At 46.4% G+C, this 21,489-nt stretch overlaps 1 protein-coding gene across 4 annotated transcripts; it reads right to left on the bottom strand.

The window, feature by feature from the left end:
• Nucleotides 1-1,382: 1,382 nt before the first annotated feature.
• On the bottom strand, nt 1,383-11,490 carry LOC100729642 (single-stranded DNA cytosine deaminase). Of its 4 annotated transcripts, XM_063238157.1 has the most exons (5): nt 11,186-11,490; nt 5,787-5,934; nt 3,826-4,096; nt 3,372-3,487; nt 1,383-3,200 (listed from the first exon to the last, which is right to left on the bottom strand). In XM_063238157.1, exons 1-5 carry the CDS (start codon nt 11,203-11,205, stop codon nt 3,147-3,149), a joined length of 609 nt encoding a protein of 202 aa, XP_063094227.1. In that variant the 5' UTR covers nt 11,206-11,490; the 3' UTR covers nt 1,383-3,146. The 4 variants fall into 4 exon arrangements, 2 of the variants coding, with proteins under 2 accessions (XP_063094227.1, XP_023421149.2); XR_010043839.1 differs by having other exon boundaries at nt 3,169-3,200; nt 3,372-4,096; XM_023565381.2 differs by lacking the exons at nt 5,787-5,934; nt 11,186-11,490 and having other exon boundaries at nt 3,826-4,584.
• Between the last annotated feature and the right edge of the window lie 9,999 nt (nt 11,491-21,489).

Below are 21,489 nucleotides of genomic sequence, written 5' to 3'. Positions count from 1 at the left end.
GGTGATGTGTAATCTCTGAAGCAAAATCACAGGTCAGTGTTTTCTCACCCAGTGGTTGAGCCAGGCGGGATGCAGAGCTATGCTCCACGCTGTCAGCAGGGACTGAGCCTCGAGAAAGAGGCTATGACTTCCCAGGGCAAAAAGGATTGCACATCAGAAGTGAAGCACCGGCCCCACATTACCAGACACTACCTCACGTGTGTTACACAGATTCCCCTCTCTGCATTTCTTGCCCTCTGCATATTACAGAGATGATTCTCAGACCTCCTACCTGGCCCAGCTCGTGACAGTCACGTTTCCCACCACTCTGTCACTCATCCCCGAGCCACTCCTTAGTGGAGAATTAAAATCTGGGGTGGGTTCTGGGGATGGCCTTTGTTCTTATGAACCACCATCTTGACTGGACTGAGGACCCTTGGTTTCCTATAACTGTTATATATGTCATAGTGTCTTTATTCTTGCCTTGGCTGCCCTGGAAGTGGTAGATTGGAATTAACTCACTAGAATTACAGTATCTTTTCCTTGAGATTACAAACATAAACCTTCCTAGACCATGAGGAGGATGGGAAAGGGATGTCTACTCCCTCCCATCCTTTCTTCCATTGCTAAACTCTCCCACTGCAGCTATACCAGTTCACATTTCTACTAGTCAGTGTTTTCCCACATCCTCGCCAACACTAGTCATTGTTAGGTTTTTCTGAAAGCTGTGTTAGGGAGCAAGAAACTGCTGGCTATACTGTCATGGAGATTTCCACCTCTGTTGCCTTTTACAGTTTGCACTCTTATGTGCACCTATTCTTAGATCCTGAGCAGTTTTTGTACATGGTGTGGCAAGAGGCCCAGACCTATTCTTTTGCACCTTACACCCAATTATCTCCCACAGCATTCGCAGGCAAGATTATTCTTCCCCACTGAATGGCCCTTTTGCGCCTGTCATGGGTCAGTTGACTCTCAATGTGTGGGTCAATTTCTGGACTCACAGGTTAATTCCATCATACGGACTTTTTACTGTTAGAATTATTTTATTCAATATTTCATCTCTAAAACTTCCAAAATTACTTATTATTCAGTTGATGCAAATGAACCAAAGTCAAATATACTGTGAAAATATTTACTAAATAGCTTCATTCTAATAGTACTATATTAGACTATGTTACAATTATGTGTTTTGCTATTAAATAATTTCTAAAGCTATAAATTGAGTCAGGGATGTAGCTCACTGGCAGAATGTTTGCCTAACATATGTGAGGCCCTGAGTTCAATTCCTGGCACTAAAAAGATAAAAATAAACAAAGCTATAAACTTATGAGACAGCACAAACCCATTTCAATATTTCAGAAGAGGAAAGTATATTAAATATAATTACACACTATACTACACACTATAAATGAAAATATGAAGTAACTGTTTTATTGCTTTACTAATTCACAAATCCATACAGTAAGATTAAAATATTAACACTTGTGTACCAGGCACGGAGGTTCTTGGCTGAAATTCTAGCTCCTCAGAAGACTGAGGCAAGGAAATCACAAGTTGAAGACCAGGCTGGGTAATTTAGGGAGTTGTCTTAAAATAAAATAGAAAAAGGGCACAGGGTTGTAAGTCCATCGATCTATATACTTCATTTTTTTCTGAGACAAGTTCTACGTATTGCAGGCTGGCCTCGAACTCATGATCCCCCTGCCTCCGCAGGAGATAGACCAGCATCGACACTCCATTATTTCCTTTTATGGTTGAATAAAATCCCACAGTACAGCAATGCCATGCTTTTTAAAATCCACTTTTCAACTGACAGACCATTGAACCTGTCCATCTCTCAGCACTTAGGACTCATGCCGGCTTGCTCATTCACGTGTGGCTCAGGCTCCTTGGATTCAATCCCTGAGTGTGTATATGTGCGCGCGCGCGAACACACACACACACACACACACACACACACACACACACAAACACACACTCCCCAACCAGGTGGACCTGCAGATTTCCCATGCACCTGCACTGTCTCAGTGCGAGAGTTGCTAGGCAACCGCTACATAGCCCAGATTCTTGGAAATCTCTCCCCTCGGTTCTAGGACACACTTTGGCAGTGGAGTAGGCGCAGGGGCCTCAGCCCTCTGCAGGGTGCAACACAGCTCCTCTCACCGTGCCCCACCTCCCTCGATGATGTGGCTCCTGGTGCCTCTTTAGCCAATTAGTGTAACTCTGGGGAGAGCATCACACATATCAAAGTACAAAACCTAGGCCTGGCTGGCGTCAGCAGACTCATACGAGAGAAGAAATTCTCCTCTTCTCGACATGCAAGCGGCACCGCTCCAAATCCTGCTGGGCACTGGCCATGAGGTCCGTGAGTGTTTATAGGCGACTTTCAGCGTCTGTGTTTCCAGAGGATGGTGCCACTGAGACATCAGGTCATCACATGGCGCCTTCTTCACAGGCCTCATGTTTGTGTTTTGTTTGTTTCTGAGACAAGGTCTCACTAAGTAGCCGAGGCTGGTCTCCAGCTCCAACAGGGATCCTCCTGCCTCGGCCACCAGTATGTTAGGATCACAGTCCTGCACCACCGCGCCCGGCCCTCCTCACGTCTGTTTTAACTGAGATCCCTTACCAAAGTCAGCCAAAGGTGACCTACACTAGTTTCCACCCCACCTCCCAAGTCCCCGTCCTTACAAATACAAAAACATGAGCTTGCTCATTAATGCTTGGCGGGGAGGAGGTCGGGGTCACCCAGAGTTTCTCATTAGGAGCCCACCAGAGGATGGGGCTCGTCAGAAGAGGCTAGGACAGCTCAGATAGCTGAGGCAACAGGGATCCTGACAGGACAGCTCTCAGCGGGCTTTGCAGCGCTGGCCTGCTGCAGGTCAGAAAGGCGTTCAGGATGCGCCCACGGGCCCTGCAGTTCCGATGCAGCCAGGCGAGGGCGACGCTGCGCCCGAGCCTGCGCCGATGGCCGCTTCCTCCAGCTACGCCAGCGCTCCTGCTCTATTTGCAAGACGTGGGTATTTTCAAACAGTCGTACAAATATTTCTCCCGCGGCACGCTAAGAAAGTGAGAACTGCAGAAGGAAGCGCAGACGTGAAGCTCCGCTCTTTCATTCGTTCTCTTCCGCAGGGATGAGGCGCTGCGCATGCGGCTCCTGGGGACGGCGTTCAAAGCCCCAGCACGCGGAAGGCGTCGCGCAGGTCGTCCACCTCGTAGAGCGGCTGCGGGGACAGAGGTGGCCGCGTGAGCGAGCGGAGCTGGGCGGGGCTCCGAGCGGGGGTGACGCTGTGTCAGCTTGTTCTACAGAAGGGGACCTGGGGTGGGACAGGGCAGGGCAGGCAGGAGGAGGAGGAGCACTATGGCGGGCCCAGAGATGCCCTGAAGCCGCTTACCAACAGGATGCGCCGCAGCTGTCTGGACAGACGGACCGAGTTCTCGTGTAGCCCCTCCCAGGCCTTGAATGTTTTCTCACGGTTCGCGACGAAAGTGTTCCAGCAGTAAAAATAATCTTTAACAAAAAAGGAGGTGGGGAGAAGATAGTTTAGGTCCTGAATGGGGAGGAGAGAAACAAAACTTGACCACCACTACCCCCAGTTCCTCTTCCCGCAGGGCTTTGTGTCCAGGACGTCTGTCTTTCCCCTTGGGTTCTGATTGCCAAGGGAGCTCGGCTAGAATCGAGCGCTCTGGGAGGCTGCGGGAAGAGCATCGCAAGTTTGAGTCCAGTCTGGGCAACATAGCAAGAGCCTGTCCCAACCAACAAGCACCTGCAAAGAAAGATGCCGGGGAGCCGTGGTGTCCCCGCGGGTCCCGCGCTGCCCTCGGCCCAGCCCGCCCGCTCCCTCGCACCTTTGAAGGTCATGACCGCGATCTGGACGCCCGCGCGGTGCAGCCGCCGCAGCCCCTCGGGCTCCGCCTTGCGGCCGTCGCAGAAGTAGAGGCGCGCGGTGAAGATGCGCAGGCTGAGGTTCGGGTTCCCGCGCAGGAAGTCGGCCACGTGCCGCGCGCAGTCGTAGCAGGGGCTCCAGGACGTGAACCAGGTGACGCGGTAGCAGCGGCCCGGGTCCAGGTCCCAGTCGGAGATGTAGCGCAGGAACAGCAGCTCCACGTGGCAGCCGGCCTGCGGGCACAGCGGGGCGTGGTGACCGCGCGGCTCGGGGCGAGGCCAGCCGAAGCTCCGTGGAGCAGAGGCTGCGGCTCGGCCCTGGTTTGTGTGGAGGAGGAGATGCGGGAGCCGGCGCCGAGGTGTGCGTGGGCAGCGCTGTGGAGCCGCCGGCGGCCACCAGGAGGCGCCAGAGCCCGCGAGGTCAGTTGGGCCTCGCCCGGGATTGGGGGGGATTAGGGCTGAGTGCGGGCCTAGGGAGGGGTCAGAGGCCAGGCTGCGAGGACAGCGGGTCATGAAACGTCGTCCCTGCCCACCTATGGGTCTGCAGTGCTCCCCACCTAGCACTCCGCCAGGACAGAAAGACATAGCTGATTCCCTGCCCCACTGCTCGGGAGGCTGACAGGCTCCCCAGCTCGCGGCTCTGCAGTTTCCTCGTGGGGGAAACCAGCCGGGGTCGTGCACAATGCACGACCGCGGTTAGAGCGCTCGGTACACAGACCGCTGTGAGCAGCGCGTGCGTCCTCACGGGCAGGACAGAGGCTGGGATGCAGGCTAGTGATGGTGAGCTCAGCTACTCAGCACAGATCCAGGCGCGCGGAGGAGGGGGGGGTCACATGACTCACAGAAAACCGGTGAGTGACAGTCTGGCCCTAGGCTGCCACCAAGGCCTGATTTCACAGCACGTTGGGGCAGAGGACTGTCACAGGAGCTTATGCAAACCTATCTGAATTTGGAAATGCCATTTTTTCAAGCAGCTCAAAGAGTGAGTACATTAACTCATTAGAGCTGGGCTGTGGTGGCACAAGCCTGTGATCTCAGCACTCAGGACGCTGAGACAAGAGAATCGCTGTGAGTCCAAGGCCAGCCTGCGCTACAAAGTGAGTTTAAGACAACTTTCTCCTTTGAGAAAGGAGAGCCTTTCTCAAAAATCAAACAAATAAAAAAACAAAAACAATAACAATACATCACTCATCAGTCCTGAGTTCTTCGACTTTTCTGGCTTCACCATGATGAATGCATTCACTACCTATGATATATCAGTCGGAAGGAACAGAAATCATCTGGAAAACAACTGCATCAATTTTTCTTTCCTTTGTAATTTTTTTTTTCCTTTCCTTTTCTTCGTTTTTTCGAGACAGAGTCTCACTATTTAGGTCAGAGTGGTCATAAACTCAGTATGTAACCCAGGCTGGCCTCAAACACAGAGATCCTCTTGCCTCAGCTTCTTAAATGCTAGGATTACAGGCATGCATTTCACACCTGGCACTGTAATTTTTCCTAAATTTTTCTTCCTTAATTTTATGAACTTCTAAAGGTACAGGTTTTCCTCCTTGGAGGACTGGGGACAGATTTCATGAGTAGGACGCTCACGTAGCTTGTGCAAAGCCCTGGGTTCAATCCCCAGCATGACAAAAGCCAATCGTAAATAGACATAACATTTGCTTGAACAAGCTGATCATGTTTCCCCAACCAAAATGCTCTTATCTTACTATCAAGGCGACTTGAAGCCGAGGCCTGCAGGACGGGGGAGGATGGTTCATGACACAGGCAGGCCGTGTCTAACACAGGTGCGCGTCCGTGTAGACAGACAGGGAGGGAGAAATGGGGCGTCGTGCCACGGGCTAAAAGGACCCAGTGCGGGCGCCTCCCGCAGCACCCAGGGGTTGGGCTTGCCCTGCCAGGAGCGCCCAATCCCAGCCAGTACCTGGTTGCGCAGGTGGCCGAAGTCTAAGGAGCAGGAGGTGGCGCTGTCGCGCCGCTTCACCACGTAGCACAGGTAGGTTTCGTGCCGACCCTTGGCCCAGCGGACGTTCTTGAATTGGTACAGAAACTTCGTTCGCTTCATCAGGAGGCTGCATGTGGGAGGACAGGGGGGAATACAGGTGGTGACCGCGTCAGGCGGCGCTGTCCTGCTTCGTCCTGAACACTATTACCCGGCGGTGCTGGGAGCGAAGCCAGGGCCCCACGGGGACTGGGCACAGGCCAGGCGCTGCGCGGGCCCCACCCTGTAAGTGCCTAGAAAATGTGCAGTGATGATGGGGGGAGAGGGCGTTCCTGAGACCCGCTGAGCTTGCAGAGCACCGGAGACGCCCTTTGCTGCTCAGCATGGAGAGCAATGCAGAAATCTCCAGAGCCCTAAACCCTGCTCCTCCCTCTGAGAGCTTCACAAGCAATCTCCTCCATGTTGGGGCTTGAAACTTGTTCTTTGGTCTCACGCTTACATTTGCAGGTCTCCCGGGTCTTGCCAAAAGATCCAAAGGTACCTCAGAGCAACCTGGTCAAACAGCTGTAGGCCTGGCCACTATCACCTCAGCTGCTGCCACTCCTGCTGCGACCCCAGCAGGAGCACGCTTTGACCTGTCTCTGTTTCTCAGGTGTCCTGTGTCCTGCAAAGCTTTGATCCAATGAACTTGTTTTCCAAGCTGAGTGTGTATTTGTGTGTGTGTGTGTGTGTGTGTGTGTGTGTGTGTGTGTGTTGCTAGGATTCACCCAAGGCCTTGAACATAAACGCTTTCCCACTGCCCCGTTAGGCTTTTCTTTTGGTAATGAGTCTCTGGTTCAGGAGTAGGACTATCTGAAAAAAAAAAAAGTTATGGGGCTGGGGATTTAGCTCAGCGGCATAAGCACCTGCCTTGCAAGCAGGCAATCGTGAGTTCGATCCCTGGTACCGATAAAAAGGAAAAGGAAAAAGACAAAAAAAAAAAAAAAAAAAAAGTTATTCCAAGTTAAAACGAAGTGGGGGGGAAAGCAACTTGGAGGACAGTGCAGTTTCTGTGGTGGAACCACGTGAAAACTGAAGATGCACAAAACTCCAACCTGTGTGAGCGATTATATCTGCATAGCAAAGGCATGCCAGCACAGGAAGCAGGAGGAGTGCCCTGTGCCTGGGAGGGCCAGCAGAGCCCAGGCAGCTGACGAGGCCCCACCTCCCGGCCCTCAGCTGTCACCAGGTCCACAGTGCTGGCCCCTGGCCCTTCCACAGCAATGTCCCCACTCTGCCACTCAGAGCCGTGTCACTGTCTCGCTGAATGCTGCTCATTCTCTTCTGCCCTGGGAGTCAGCTGCAGCCCTGAGAGCCCAGTGTCAGGCAGCCTTTCTGGAGGGACCTGAAGGCAACATTTCTGCCATTGCCTGACACCTTTCCTCGCCCTCCCCTCCCGCTGTTTGAGACCTGGAGCAGCTGGCTGCCAGCATCAGCCTGTGTCCCTTCAGCACTTTTTTCGCACCTCCCTTGATGATGGTTCACTTCTCCTTGGCTGAACGCTTTCCTGCTTGTTCCCTTTTGGTGGCACTAGGCTTTGAACAGTCTCGTGCATGTGCTCTACCACTCAGCTGCATCCCCAGGCGATCCAGACTCCTCCCCCCATTCTGCCCAAAGCCTATCTGTCCTTCAGAGCTACACCCATTTCAGGTCTCCTTCCTAGGAGGATCTTTCTCAGCCAGGAGTGGCAGTGCACACCTGCAAACCAGCACTCTGGGAGGCTGAGGCAGGAGGATGGTGACTTCCAGTCCAGCCTGGGCAACTTAGATACTGTCTCAAGAGCAAAGGGGCTGAGTTTATAGCTCAACGCAAAGGCCTTAGGTTCAAACTGCGGTACCACAAACAAAGCAAAGTAAAAGCTTTCTCACCACTATTATCCCAAATTTTCTAAGCAAAAATAATTTCCTCTGATTTCCTGTTATTTTCCAATTTCTCATTTGCTGACATCTCAGTGTTCTCAATTAGATATTTTCCGTTTTGAGACAGTGTCAAGGTTATGAATACATTTTTATGTGTAAGAGCAACATTTGATTATTGTCCAATTGGGATACTCTAGAAAAGTAACGTTTTAAGTATTAAAGACTTAAAATTTAGAAAGTCATAATGTCTAACAGTGATAATGAAGCATTCTATGTAATGACAGTGACACTTAAAAGAGTCTAGTTTCTCTTCTAGTCTTTTTTATGGGTGCATAGTCACATGGTCATTACACATAAGGAACTCGTACTTTGTAGACTTTTTTTCTTTTTCTTTTCCCCAGCACTGAGGGTTGAACCTGGGACCTTGGAGCATGCTAGGTCCATACTGTACCACTGAGCTACACCCAAGCCCTTATGCTGGTCTCTTCCATTGCGATAAAACACTACTATTTTGCTGTTGTTCACAGTCACGCACAGGGACCCTTGGCCCCTTATCTTTGTCTTCCATTTCTAGCACAGCACCTTGTGAATCGGGGGCTCTACACTGAATTGAATTGGATTGACAGAAATATTTTTTGGCAACTCAGGTTCTTTGAGGAAATCAAAGTGCTCTTCACTGAAGAAAACACGCTAACACAAGCGATAGTCATGGTGCTAGGAAAGCTAGATCAGTGTCTCTAGTCTCTAAATTCATGGCCCTTATTTTGCCCAATTGTGATCCAATTTGCTGAAGTAGTGCTGCCACCTAGTGGTGTCTAACAGAAGTGCAGAGCGCTTGCAAAGTGAAACAGCCGGAATTTGAATACGGTTTGGTGATGAGAGAATTGAAACTTTGTTACTTTTTTTTTGTTACGTTGAGGTACAATTTACATGCAGTAAACTTCGCCCACAGTTTTGTGGACATTGCCAGATGTAAACACCCCAAACTGACACCCCCATCGGATTACTGATCATTTCCAGGGCCCTGCCCCCAAAACCCTTCAGCCCCTCTGCAATCAGCTCTGGACCCTGGCAGCCGCTGACCGACTCTCAGAAACCCTGAGTTACCCTTCACGCTAGTCCTACATCGTCTCCTCCTCCGAGTTTCACTTACTTCCTGGGGGCTGCTACAGTCACACGTGTGCCAGTTTTTGGACATTAGTTGAAAACTCATGCAGTACTTTAGAGTATGCTTCAAGTGATCAAACCCTGGCCTAGGAAGACTGCCGCCAATATGTCAACTTTATTTTGTAGAGAATGTCGGACACAACATCTAGGATAAGAGCTAGTATTGGTTTCAGGTTTACACTGAGGAAACTTACTGGAAGACTTTTTAAATTAAACCTTAAAACAGAGAACTAGATTGTTATCAGCATAAATATTATGTATATCAAAAAATATAAACATTGGTTAACAAAGGGTGGGTGTGGTGGTACAGGCCTGTAATCCCACGACTCTGGGAGGCTGAGACAGGAAGATCTCAAATTTGAGCCCAGCCTGCACAACTCAGCGACAGCAAAACCCTATGTTAAAATTAATAAGAAAGGCCTGGGATTTAGCTCACTGTGAAGGGTTGTGGTTTAATGCCCAGTACCACAAAAAAAAACAAGTTCAACTATATTCTTTTAAAAGTTAAATTCTTTTAAAAGTTCTGATCCTTTGCATGCACACACACACACACAAAAAGCATAAGTGGCAGAAACACCAAATGGATACTAACAAAGTCCCAACAATAACTGACCTTAGTTTAAAATTATAACAGTTTATTATGCTGATCACAATTGTACCATGACACATTATTATACAATTAGTCTTTAATAACTCTTAACATAGCACATACTTAGTATGCACAAAAAAGAAAAGAAAGAATAATTTCTTTGGAAGCTCATCAGTTGTTTTGTTTTGTGATACCAATGATTAAACTCAAGAAGTGTTGAGCTACATACCCAGCAACCTCCTCCTTGCCTCCTGTTTTTTGTTATTTTGTTTTTTGCTTTTTTCTTTTTGAGACAAAGTCTTCTTAAGTTGTCTACTATGGTCTTACACTTGTGATCCTCTTGCCTCAGCCTCCCAGAGTGTTAGAACTCAGGGGTGCACCACCATTCCCTGTCAGTTTAAAATATATTAAGCATCGTTTCTTACCTGTAAATTCCCTTTGTATTTAATTTACCATATAATTCACATATATGAGAAAAATGATGAAAATATTTTTTGTTTTTAATTTTTCAGTGTTCTACCCCACTGCAGTACAACCTCAGCCCTGGAAAACTGTCTTTTAGTGTACCGTGGATGATGCCTGTGTGTGTGTGCCTGTGTGTGTGTATGTGTGTAAAGAATGAGAATCTTGGGAGTAGAAAAGCAGGATGGGACACAAGTGAAGGGATTGGAAGGACCATGTCCTGTCCCGCCAGCCTCTCAGAGTAACAGGTTGACAGCTGTCACTCAGCTGTGTCCCCTGGGGCAGAGCACAAGCCACCTGGTGATGCAAACCAGGGTGGGTTAAAAATAACCCTGAGCAAGCCCCTCCAGCCATTCCCCGAGCTCCCCTGTGGGGCTGGGTTACAGCTTTCTCTTGTGGAATTCTCTGTTTTCTCCTTTCCTATTGATCTTTGCATTTCCTCCTGTGTGAGTGTCACCACCGGCCCTGTGTGTTGGGACCTGAGCCCAGGACCTTGCACATGCCAGGCAAGTGCTTCACGACAGAGTCACAACCCCAGCCCTGACATTAGAGTGCTTGCCTCTGAGGTCACATTCACTGTAAAAAATTAAACTAAGATGAAATATGTGGATTAGGTGTCATTCCCAGACGTTCACAGTAATAGTGAAAATAAGAGTAGAATAAGCTCTAGGTTAGTGACATCTTAAACTGCGCGTGAAGACACGGTGACAGTCTTACAGCGTCTCCATTTACGAGTTCAGGTAGATCATGTCTGAACAAATGGAAAGATCAGCAGCAAAAATGCTTTAGTTGCCCAACAGTCGGCGTGTAACAGTAAATAACATGCTTCAGTGAATTCAAGCAATTAATCTTGCACGTCTGGTGTCTTAAAAAAAAATACCAATTTCCTTACTACAGCTACATTACTTCAATAACATCTCCTGAGGCAAGTCTGTCTTTGATGGCTTTGCTGCTGAATGCTTGCCAGATGATTATAAAAATGGCCACTACAGTTTTTAGTACAGTGCGACTGTGACCTTCTCGTGATTTGAGTCTGGAAAGATCTCCTGTTCAGGTCGTTACCATAAACCACTGCTAGTGGGGCCACAAAGCTCAACACAAGTCAGTGCCTCGCACACAGTGCATCTTCTGCAGCACAGAAGAGAGCCAGCGAGCGAGAGCACAGGGTTGGGCTGAGCGCAGGTGGACCTGACCAGGAGTGGGAGGTCTGCTCCAGGGCAGTGGCCTGCAGATCCCCAAGCCCAGGACTCAGCCCAGCTCCTCACCTGTCCATGGTGTTGTCCATCGTGTCTTCCTGCCTCCCTGAAGTCTTGACCAAGCAGATCTTGCCTCAGGCAATGCTGCCTCACTGCCTGTGTCTGACAGAGCTTTGGCTTCACAGTCAAATTTGAGCTTACCCTGGGGCTCCTCCCCAGCCCATCACCCACAGGTAACCCAATGGCCTGGGTTTGGTCCAGTGACAGTGGGCGGAGTTGTCACATAGTAAAGGATTTTAGCTCTGCTCATGTTTAGGGTCCTCCAAGGTTGCTTCTCTAAAAATCCAGTGCATGTGCTTTGTTCCCCATGAAGGTTCCCCATGCGAGTCACGGCCCAATGGCCTGTGTAAGCAATAAAGATCAAGAGGCAGTGGCAGCAGACAGTTCTCCAATCATAATTGTGGAAATGTAAAACACACACACAATTTGATTTTTCAGTGCTAAAGATGGATCTGGGGTCCCCTACAAGTTAGGCGAGCACTCCACCACTGAACTACTATACATCCCCAGCCCAGGGGATTATTTCTTTAAACTGGGCCTTGTGGCACATGCCTATAATCTCAGCATTCTGGAAGGCTGAGGCAGAAGGATCTTACTAGTTCCACCCCAGCCTGGGCAATTTAGCAACTTAAAGACATGGTCAAAATTTAAAAAAAAAAAAAAAAGGAAATGAAACTGGGAATGTAGCTCAGTACAAAGGCTCCAGGTTTAATCCCCAGTATCAGAAAAAAGAAAAAGAAAACCCACTATTTATTTATTTATTCATTCATTCATTTATTTTTTGACAGGTTCCCTCTATGTAGTCCAGTCTGGCTGTGAACTTGCTATGTGGTCCAGGTCACTGTGCAGTCGAGGCAATCCTCCTAGTGTGGGGGTTACCATTGTGTGCTACCACATCCAGCCATTTTTAATTGTCTTTTATTGTGTGGTCAATAGCATTAATCATATTAAATGTTGTATAATCATTACCATATTCTGATTTCAACACCTTATATCACAGTGAAAAACGAGAAAACCTGTAGCAGTTAAACCATAACTTGCTGTTTTCCCCTCCCTGACCTCGTAGCAGCCTCGCCTCCGCTCCTGCCTCTGTGAACCTGCCTATTCACAGCATCCCACACAAGTGGAATCTCATGATGCTTGTCCTTTCGTGCCCAGCTTACTTCACTGTGCATCCTGTTTTCATGACTCGCATTATTGGAGTGTGGTGGTGCTCGCCTGTAACAGCAGCTGCCCAGGATGCCAAGGCTGGAGGATCGCAAGTCCAAAGCCAGTCTGGGCAATACGGGAAGGTCCTGTGTCAAATGAAACAAAACAGAAAAACTCAGATTCCCCCGTGCTGTGCTGTGTTCCCGGCATCTGGACCTCATGATGATGGCTGATCGCATCCCGAGTGCACCTGCGTTACCGTTTGCTGATCCGTTTGCTGATCTGTTCGTCTGCTGAAGGCCCTTGGGATGTTTCCACCTTTGCCTACTGGAGATCATATGGATGGGACATTGGCTTGGGATGCCCGTGCTGTCAATTCTTTTGGATGTGTAATTAAATGTGGGATCACATATTTTTCTCTGCCCTAGGGATTGAATTTAGCGCCTGATATATGCTGTCATATGCTTTTCAAAATTTTACTAATCTTTTGAAATAAGTGTTGTATATATTTAGGTCCACACTGTAGGGTTTTGATACACATCACATAGTGAGATGATCGCATATGACCCTCCACGTGTGCGTATGTGCACCTGGAATCTGCCGTTGGTGAATTTCTGGTGTACAGCACAGTGTCATCAGCTACGGTTAGGGTGTCACACAGTGACATGGAGACTCACCCATCCTAGACCCGGAGCCTTGCTCCCTGTATCACTTCTACACTACTCTGCTTTCTGCTTCTTTTTAGATTCCACAAACAGAGCTGGTACGTGCACACCACACATCCCAGTTCCTTTTACACTCCTCATCTCCTCCCTCACCCCCACAGCCTCTGGAGCTTCTCCCTACTTCCTATTATCTATCTTTTATTTTGCTCTTTATATTTTTACTCTGAGTTTCTCAAATAAGAGAAACAATGTAGTATTTAAAGTCACTCGTCTGATTTATTGCACTTAACATTATGGTCTCAAAGAGCATGCATTTTCTTACAAATGGCTCAAGCCTGTCCTTTTTAGGGTGCCCCGTGTCGACCCTGACCCCGTCCTCTTTCCTTCTCTGCTTCCTGACCACCATGATGCAAGCAGCTTTGCTCCGCCAAACCCTTCCATTGTGATCCTCTGTCTCATCACAGGCCCAGAACTCATAGGGCCAGCTGACCATGGACTGAACCCTCTGAGACCACACGCCTAGATAAACAGGCTTCTCTTCTAACTTGTTTTTCTTGTATTCTGTCTCAGTTACAGAGAGCTAACCAACATAGCACCTTTGTTGAGTGTTAGTTGACTTTGTGCCCTTTGTTTATTCTTTCCCGGCATTTATGTGCCTTTATGCCAGTACTATTTTGATAAATGTACCTTTCTAATAATTTAAAATAAAAAACATGATGCCTTCAACTTTGCTTTTCTTTCTCAAGGTTGATTTGTCTGCTCAGCATCTTTTGTAGTTCAATACAAATTGTATAATTAGTTTTACTATTTCTATGAAAAATGGAATTTTGTTGGAGTTGTGCTGAATCTCTATGTTGCTTAGGTTATTATGAAAATTTTATTAGTAGTAACAGTAGTATATTTTTTTTGTCTTTTTCTTTTTTATCGGTACTGGGGATCGAACTCACAACTGCCTGCTTGCAAGACAGGCGCTTATGCCGCTGAGCTAAATCCCCAGCCCCGTGATAGTAGTATTTTGTATCAGGAACGAACTCTGAACCTTGCACTTGCCCCACATTGTGCCACTGAACTATATCCGGGGCCCAGTATGAAAAATTTAACAATATTAACTTTTTTTAACTTATAACTACAGCTATCTTTTGATTTGCTTGATTCTTCTTCAGGGCCTTCATCATTATTTTATAGGTTTCAATGTACAGTGTAACATCTTTTGCAGTCATGTTCATTACCAAACATGCTATTCTTTTTGATGCCGTCATGAGATTGTTGTTTTGCTATCCTTTTCAGATAAATCGTCATTTTTGTAAAGAAACACAACTTATTTGTTGCATGTGGCTTTGTATCCAACTTTACTGAATTTGCTTATTAGTTCTGGAATGTATGTGTAATTTCTAGACTTTCTACTTACTGGGTAATCTATAAACAGATGTAATTTTACTTCTTTCTTTCCAATTCAGGTGTCTCTTATTTATTTTCTTTACGTGGTTGCTCCTGCTGGGTTTGTTTGTTTGTTTTTTAGTACTGAGGATGGAGCAGGACCTTGTGCTTACCAGGCAGGCCCTGGCCCCAGTGCTCCTGCTCATGCACCCAGCATTATGCAGAGCAGAAGTGGTGAGAGTGGCCATCCTTGTCTGGCACTCAATCTATAAGGAAAAGTTCTCAGTTTCTCTCATTGATTATGAGGTCATCCATGTGCTTTACATAATGTTTTTACTGGGTCGAGGAAATTTGCTGCCATGATTGTTCTGATGAAATGTTGTTGTTGTTGAGTCACAAAGGCTGAATTCAGGTTCACTATAATACTGAGCCAAATCCCGTCCTGTTTCATTTTTATTTTGAAACAAGATCTCACTAAGTTGCGTAGGCTTCAACCTGTGATACTTGTGCTGAGTAGCTGGGATCATAAGCATGCACCATAGTGCATGGCTTGATGAGAATTTTATCACCCATGGATGTGGAACTCTGTCAAATGTTCTTTCTGTATCTACTGAAGTGTCTATGTTGTTTTCAATGTGGCCTGTGATACAGACTCACCTGCATGTGCTAAATCAGCGGTATATCTCAGGGCGTTGCTTATGATGCCTAGCTCATTAACATGTTGCGGAGTTCATTTTGCTAGTGCCTTTTTGTTGTTGAAACAGAGTCTCCCTATGTACCCCAGGCTGGCCTTCAACTCATGGCAATCTTCCTGCCTCAGCCTCCCAATAATGTGTGTGCCACCATGCCTAACTCATCATTATATACTCCGGCAGCATTTCTAACCAAAGATGGACATGGACAGGGACATGAACACGGAGATGAGACAGAGGCAGAGGCAGAGACACAGAGGGAGAAAGGGAGACAGAAAAGAGGGGGTGCGGACCTGGCTGAAGGTATGGAATTATTAAACAGCCCAACAGCTTCTTAGCCTAGGACTCTCCTTCTCTCTGCCTTGCCTCACAGCAGGGCGAGCCCATCACCCTGTAGGCAAATGTGTGCCCTGACGGCAAATGTGTGCCCTGACAAGTTTATCCAGTAGCTGGAAAGCAGAGATCGAGGGGCTGAGATCCGAACCCCAGCTGGCCTTCCTTCCTCCAAAGCCCATGCAATTCTGTCCTGGTGGTAAAGTCAGCGCTACAGATTTGCTGTGCTTTCAATCGCCTCTTCAAAACCCACGTTGAAATCTAATTGCCTCTGCCTTGCAAGCGTGTGGTCTCGAGTCCGATCCCCAGTACAAAAAAACAAAGAAATCCAATTGGGCTGTGGCGGTGTTAAGCAGAGGGGGTCCATGGAGCGTTGCCTACAGGGATGGAGCAGCGCTTGTATCTCAAGAGCGAACTGGCGGCCTCTGAAACCCGTTCTGATGCAAAACGTGGGGGCTGCCTGCTCTGGCTTCAGCTTGTACACATTCCACCCCGCACACGCGCATGCGCAGGCATCCCTTACCACCTGACGCCTCTTCCTGGCTCCAACCTCCTGGACTTCTCAGCCTCCAGAAATGTAGGCAGAGTAAATTTCTGTTTCCAAAAATAGTTTACCCAGTCTGCAGTATTCTGTTATAACAGCAGCGCACAGACTAAAACAAGATCTTAACTGATATTAACATATAAAGCTAGAAATCCTCTCCAGAGCGGGCAAGTATCCTCCCTAGCACATTACTGCATTGTCTAGAGTTGCGTGGGGCTGCATCGCTAGGCACAGTCAGTAAGTGCTTCCCATAGGAAAAACGAAGCACATGAAAACATAGAGCTGATACTGCAAGTAATCAAGTTACATCTAATTGAAAAATGTGTATGTTTTGCCAAAGAGGCTCTTCTGATAGATTTCTCTGTACATATTTATTTAACCCATTTTACAAAGCGTAACTAGTACGGTGTTGGCAGAACCTAATAAACGCGGTCATTGTAGGTGCATAAATGATACCCTTGGGTCCTGAGACGCATCCTTTGCAATTTATGTATTTTACAGATCTCAGCTGGGCATGCTAGTGCTGTGGGAGGCCCAAGCAAGAGGATCACAAGTTAAAACCCAACCTGCACAATTTAGCAACTTAGTGAAACCTTGTTCCAAAATAAAAAATAAAAGGACCTGAGATGTAGCTTAGTGTGAAGACTATTAATCCCCAGTAACACAAGGAAGAGGAGGAGAAAGAAGTTCTCATGTATAAATGTCAGTTTTAGGTGTTGGGTATGGGAAAATGAGAGTCCTGGAGAGAAAAAGAGTTCTGTTTTGCTGTTCCACGTCCTTGGGAACAAAGAAAAAAATGCTCTTATGAGAAATTTATGAGCATTTTAAAAAGCTAAAAGTATTCATTTGGCTAATATTATTGCAAGTTTATTATGAGAAAGAAAGCAAACACAGATAGGAAATAATGATGTGCATTATAGTCCTTCAAGTATTTACAAAGCTGTTGCAAGCTTTTAAAATAAACGAAGTACTCAAACAACAATAGAAAAGAATTACTTAAGGCAGGTGTGGGGGTACATACCTGAAATCTAGCTACCCAGGAGGCTAGGGCTGATAACTCTGGAGTTCCAGTCAATCTGGGCAACATAACAAGACCCTATCTAAATATAAAACAATAAAATAAAATGTTCATTCAGCCCTGTCCTAGTCAACGTGGGGTTGCACAGCTGGAGAAAGGCTGAAATCTGGCACACACTCAGAAATCTAGGAATAAGTAAAGGCCTTAAGATACATAAGCCTCCCTTCCTAAAAATAAAGGTTAGGGGAAATATTTTTAGTTTTAAAAAAAAATTTAAGTGCTAGCAAACTAGTTCAATGGTATAATACTTTCCAGGCATATGTGAGGCCCTGAATTCCATCTCTAACACTGGGTAAAAGTCCCACAATGTCACGATAGCAATGGTCATAGGAGTAGATGAATGGGTAAGATTTGGATACAGAGGACAGAACAGAGACTTCTTGAAGGACAGGCTAGAACAGTGATAGTGAATCTTTTAGAGACCAAAAGACCAAACTGTCACTGAAAACCCACTTAATTATCTCTAAATGCCAACACTGCACTGCAATTAAAACTGAATACCAAGATTTCAGTTTAGGAAAAAAAAAATCCATATAGTAACATTTTTTTTTCTTAAAAACACAGTCTCAGAGTTTTCAATAATATAAACAGCTTTTTATTGAGAGGAAAAAGTTGCATTTGCTGTGCTTTTGCACGTTAATGTGATTTTTGCTGCTGTACACATGCTGATAATTTGTCAAGGCGTGGCTCACACTTCGATAGTTTGAGAGCAACACATGCAGCATTCAGGTCACCTGTTAGTCTGTTTCTTGTATCAGATTTGATAGAATCCATAGCTGAAAACTGCTGCTCACAAGCATAAGATGATCCACACAGGCCAGATGTGGTGGCACATGCCTGTAGTCCTAGCACTGGGGAGGCTGAGGCAGGAAGGTTGCTGTGAATTTGAGGCTATCCTGAGCTACATATTGAGTTCAAGGCCAGCTTGAACTGCATAGCAAGACCCTGTTTCAACAGCAAAAACATGACCCAATAAAGTCAGAAAAGCAATCCCAAGTGCTTTCACTGACTTGAAGTGATTGAGCAGACAAAGCCACACTTTAAGGATTTCATTTTCAGAGCCACCAGCTGTGCTGTCACTTGTCACCCTTCACGCTCCATCTTCCCAAGTGTTGCATGCACTCATAGAATTTACTTTTCCAGACAGAGCTTTCTTGAAATTCTAATAGATCCATTTCTGCATATCCAAAATCTAACCGGTATAAGCAGGAAAGACCAAGTTCTTCACATCTGGCTTTATCTGGAGGAGAAAACATGGGGCTGTTTCCATCTTACAGAACCATACAAATTTGCTACTGAAATCCCTCCTTTGCAGCTGCTACAGTGCTGGAAAGTTCCTTGGAGAATTCCCCGTGGCTTGTAGGATTGTCTGCAACTGTTGGAGAGTTTTTAAAATGTACTTTTTAGACTTGGAAAATATTTCAGCCCCTCATTTTCAAAGTCTGGGGTGAGCTGGCTCATGTGCTGGCAGACACCCAGAGGTGTCTGGGTGCCTGATGGACACTCATGCCACAGGGCCACCACCACTGGTCCCGACTAATGGGAAATGCGTTTCATCGGGAAAGAATCCTTCCCTAGGGAGCTCACTGACCACCTCCTCAGCTAGTGTGTGAACCCAAGAGCTATCTCGATTGTGCAGCCTGAGCCTGGTGGAATTTCTCTCCCTCCACAGGATCCAGGGCGGTACTGTGAGGATTTGCAGCTTAGTTGGTTTGAATGACTGCCCACAGCAAAGCAATGATGAGAAAAAATGTTGAGATGTGATTCACATTTTCCTTTGTCTTTTCTTCTCCTCCTTTCTAGTTCTGAGGGAATATATTGAACAAAGAAGCCACGTTTTCCTCTTCCTTCTTCTTCTTCTTTTCCTTCTCTTTCTCCTCCTCCTCTCCCCCCCCCCCCAGAACTGGGGATCGAAATCACAACCTCCCATCACGTTTTCCAGGCAAGTGCTACTGCCATTTAGCTCAATCCCTAAGTCCTCCTCCTTCTTCTTTGTTTTTTGGGTTTTGTTTTTTGAGATGGAGATCTCACTGTGTACCCCACGCTGGCCTCAAGCTTGCAGCAATCCTCCTGCTGTAGTCTCCTGAGAGCTGGGATGTGCTGCCACACCAAGCCTGCTTTTGGTGTTTGAGACAGGGTCTTGCTATGTAGCCCAGCCTAATTTAGACTTCTGACTCCTATATCAGGCTCCCAAGTGCTGCAAACACAGGCATGTGCCTTCACCCCTGCCTATATGAGCTTCTTAAGGAAAACTTAGAAAAATAAAATGAAATAGAGTCTCGCTATGTTGCCCAGGATGACTCTGCCTCCTGAGAAGCTGGAATTACATGTATGTTCCACAACACTTGTCTTATGGAAAAATTTCTAACAAAATCTTCAGTTAAATATCTTCCGTATAACTATAAAAATGTTTAAGTTACTGAGGCATAATTTTTAAATTATGTCTAGCGTAAGAAAAAAAGTTTACTTCTTTTTTTTTCACTGTGTGATTTGGGCTGGCCTTGCACTCACTTTGTTTTTTATTTTGTTTTTGTTTCGGTACCAGGGGTCAAACTCAGGACCTCATACTTACCAGGCAGGCGCTAATGTTGCTGGCCCTGCACTTACTTTGTAGCCCAGGCTGGCCTCAAACTAGAGGTGATCTTTATGCCTCAGCCTCTCAATTGCTGGGCTCGCAGGTTTGCTCCACCACCCGAAAAATAGTTTATTTCTTAAAAAGTCCTATTTCCTGTTCCCCCTTCTTCTGAAGGAAAATCGTATATCTTTTTTTCTTTTTTAAAAAGTATCTATTTTTTACTAGTGAAGATAAAATCAGGCAAGGCATATCTCTTTTAATATCGAAATAATTTTCAATTCCTGGGAAGTTGGCAACAGGAGAGTAGAAACCAATTTTGAGCCCAGGTGTGGTAGTGCGCACCTTGTAAACCCAGTGCTTGGGAAGCTGAAGCAGGAGGATCATTGTGAATTTGAGACCAGCTTGGGTTACAAAGTGAGCTCAAGGCCAGCATGAACTACACATGAGACCTTGTCTCAAAAAGAGCAAAAACAAAACAAAATACAATTTTGTTGGGTGTTGTTCAGCCCTCAGCTCTTTCCTCATCTACTTCTATTGAAAACCACAGCATACTTTTTATTTAGTGAAGTAAAAAGAATATGACTTGGAAATCCCAGCTGGTCCCTCAGTCTTGGCCATCTGGACCTGACCACTGCTCACCGAGAGACTGGCAGGTGAGGGGTTTCATCCTGGTGATCAGAGGCCACCTGCAGGCGACACTTTCCTGAGTGTCAGCGCCAGCTCTCAGACAGTAGGCGGCTATTTCTGGACACAGCTAGATTGCTCAATGCAATACTTTGTTGTTTTGAAAGGAACCTAAAAAGGGTGCCTGAGGTGAAAGTGTGGTTTTTTGGAGTAACTCAACTTCTGCATTCCCCGATTTTTGTTTTTCTCAGTTTATTGCCTGGCACATCACTGAAGTGTTCTGGGGTCTGAGCAAGAGGAGGGACAGGGCTTTCATCACGTACAGGAATGACTCGGCTCTGCCGCCAGCTGCCTGGGCTCTTCGAGGATAGGAGAGCAGTAAACAAGAGTTCTGGGCACTCGAAAGGCTAAAGGGCTACAGAACAAGTTATTTGTGATGGGAAAGTGAGCCAATGAAGCTTCCCTGATCAGGCACATGCAAGGCATAGCTTGGAAAAGTAGGATAATCAAACACAAATAAATCTGAATTTTAAAAAATTTTTTTAAAAATTTGAGACAGTGTCTTGCTAAGTCACTAAGCTAAGGCCGGGCTTGAATTTGTGACACTTGTCCTCCATGTTCTTTTCAGTGACTACCTCATGGCATGTTTCAGGTTTTGCATGTGTAAAATGCAGCATATGAGTTCTCATACCTAATCTTTATTGCACACCCACCTCAGCCAAGTTCTGACATATATTATTTCATTCAAACCTAAGAGGTAGAAAATGTCATCCAATTTCTAGAGCACCAAGGCTCTCAGAAAGTTAGAACAGCCAGATATGTTGGTGCACACCTGTAATCCTAGCACTGGGGAGGCTGAGGCACAGGACTGCCATGAGAGTGAGGCCAGCCTCAGCTTCATAGCAAGACTCCACATCAAAAAGCCAAATTAAAAAAAAAAAAAAAAAAGCTAGCACATGCCTGTAATCCCAGCAGCAGGGAGGCTAAAGCAGGAAGATTGCTGTGAGTTCTAGGCCAGCCTGGGCTACAAAGTGAGTTCAAGGCCAATCTGAACTGCATGGTGAAACCCTGTCTGAAAAACATAAAAGTAAAACAAAGAAAGATAAAAAATGTAAACAAATGACAGCCTATTTTATAGATTACACTGCATAAAGAATGCTCATATATGTCACATTTGGTTTTTTTTTCTCTTCAAAAAAAAAGTTACAAGAACTGTGGGAGTAATAAAACCCAAAAAGTGTAATTGTTATTGTAAAAAAGAGAGGAAAAGAAAGTG

The sequence above is a fragment of the Cavia porcellus genome, unplaced genomic scaffold (assembly GCF_034190915.1).
Source record: "Cavia porcellus strain 051 isolate PalLab524CR breed Dunkin Hartley unplaced genomic scaffold, mCavPor4.1 scaffold_27, whole genome shotgun sequence".
Lineage (NCBI taxonomy): Eukaryota > Metazoa > Chordata > Mammalia > Rodentia > Caviidae > Cavia > Cavia porcellus.
Note: the sequence above shows the minus strand (reverse complement) of the source record. Positions and strands in the feature narration are given on the sequence as shown.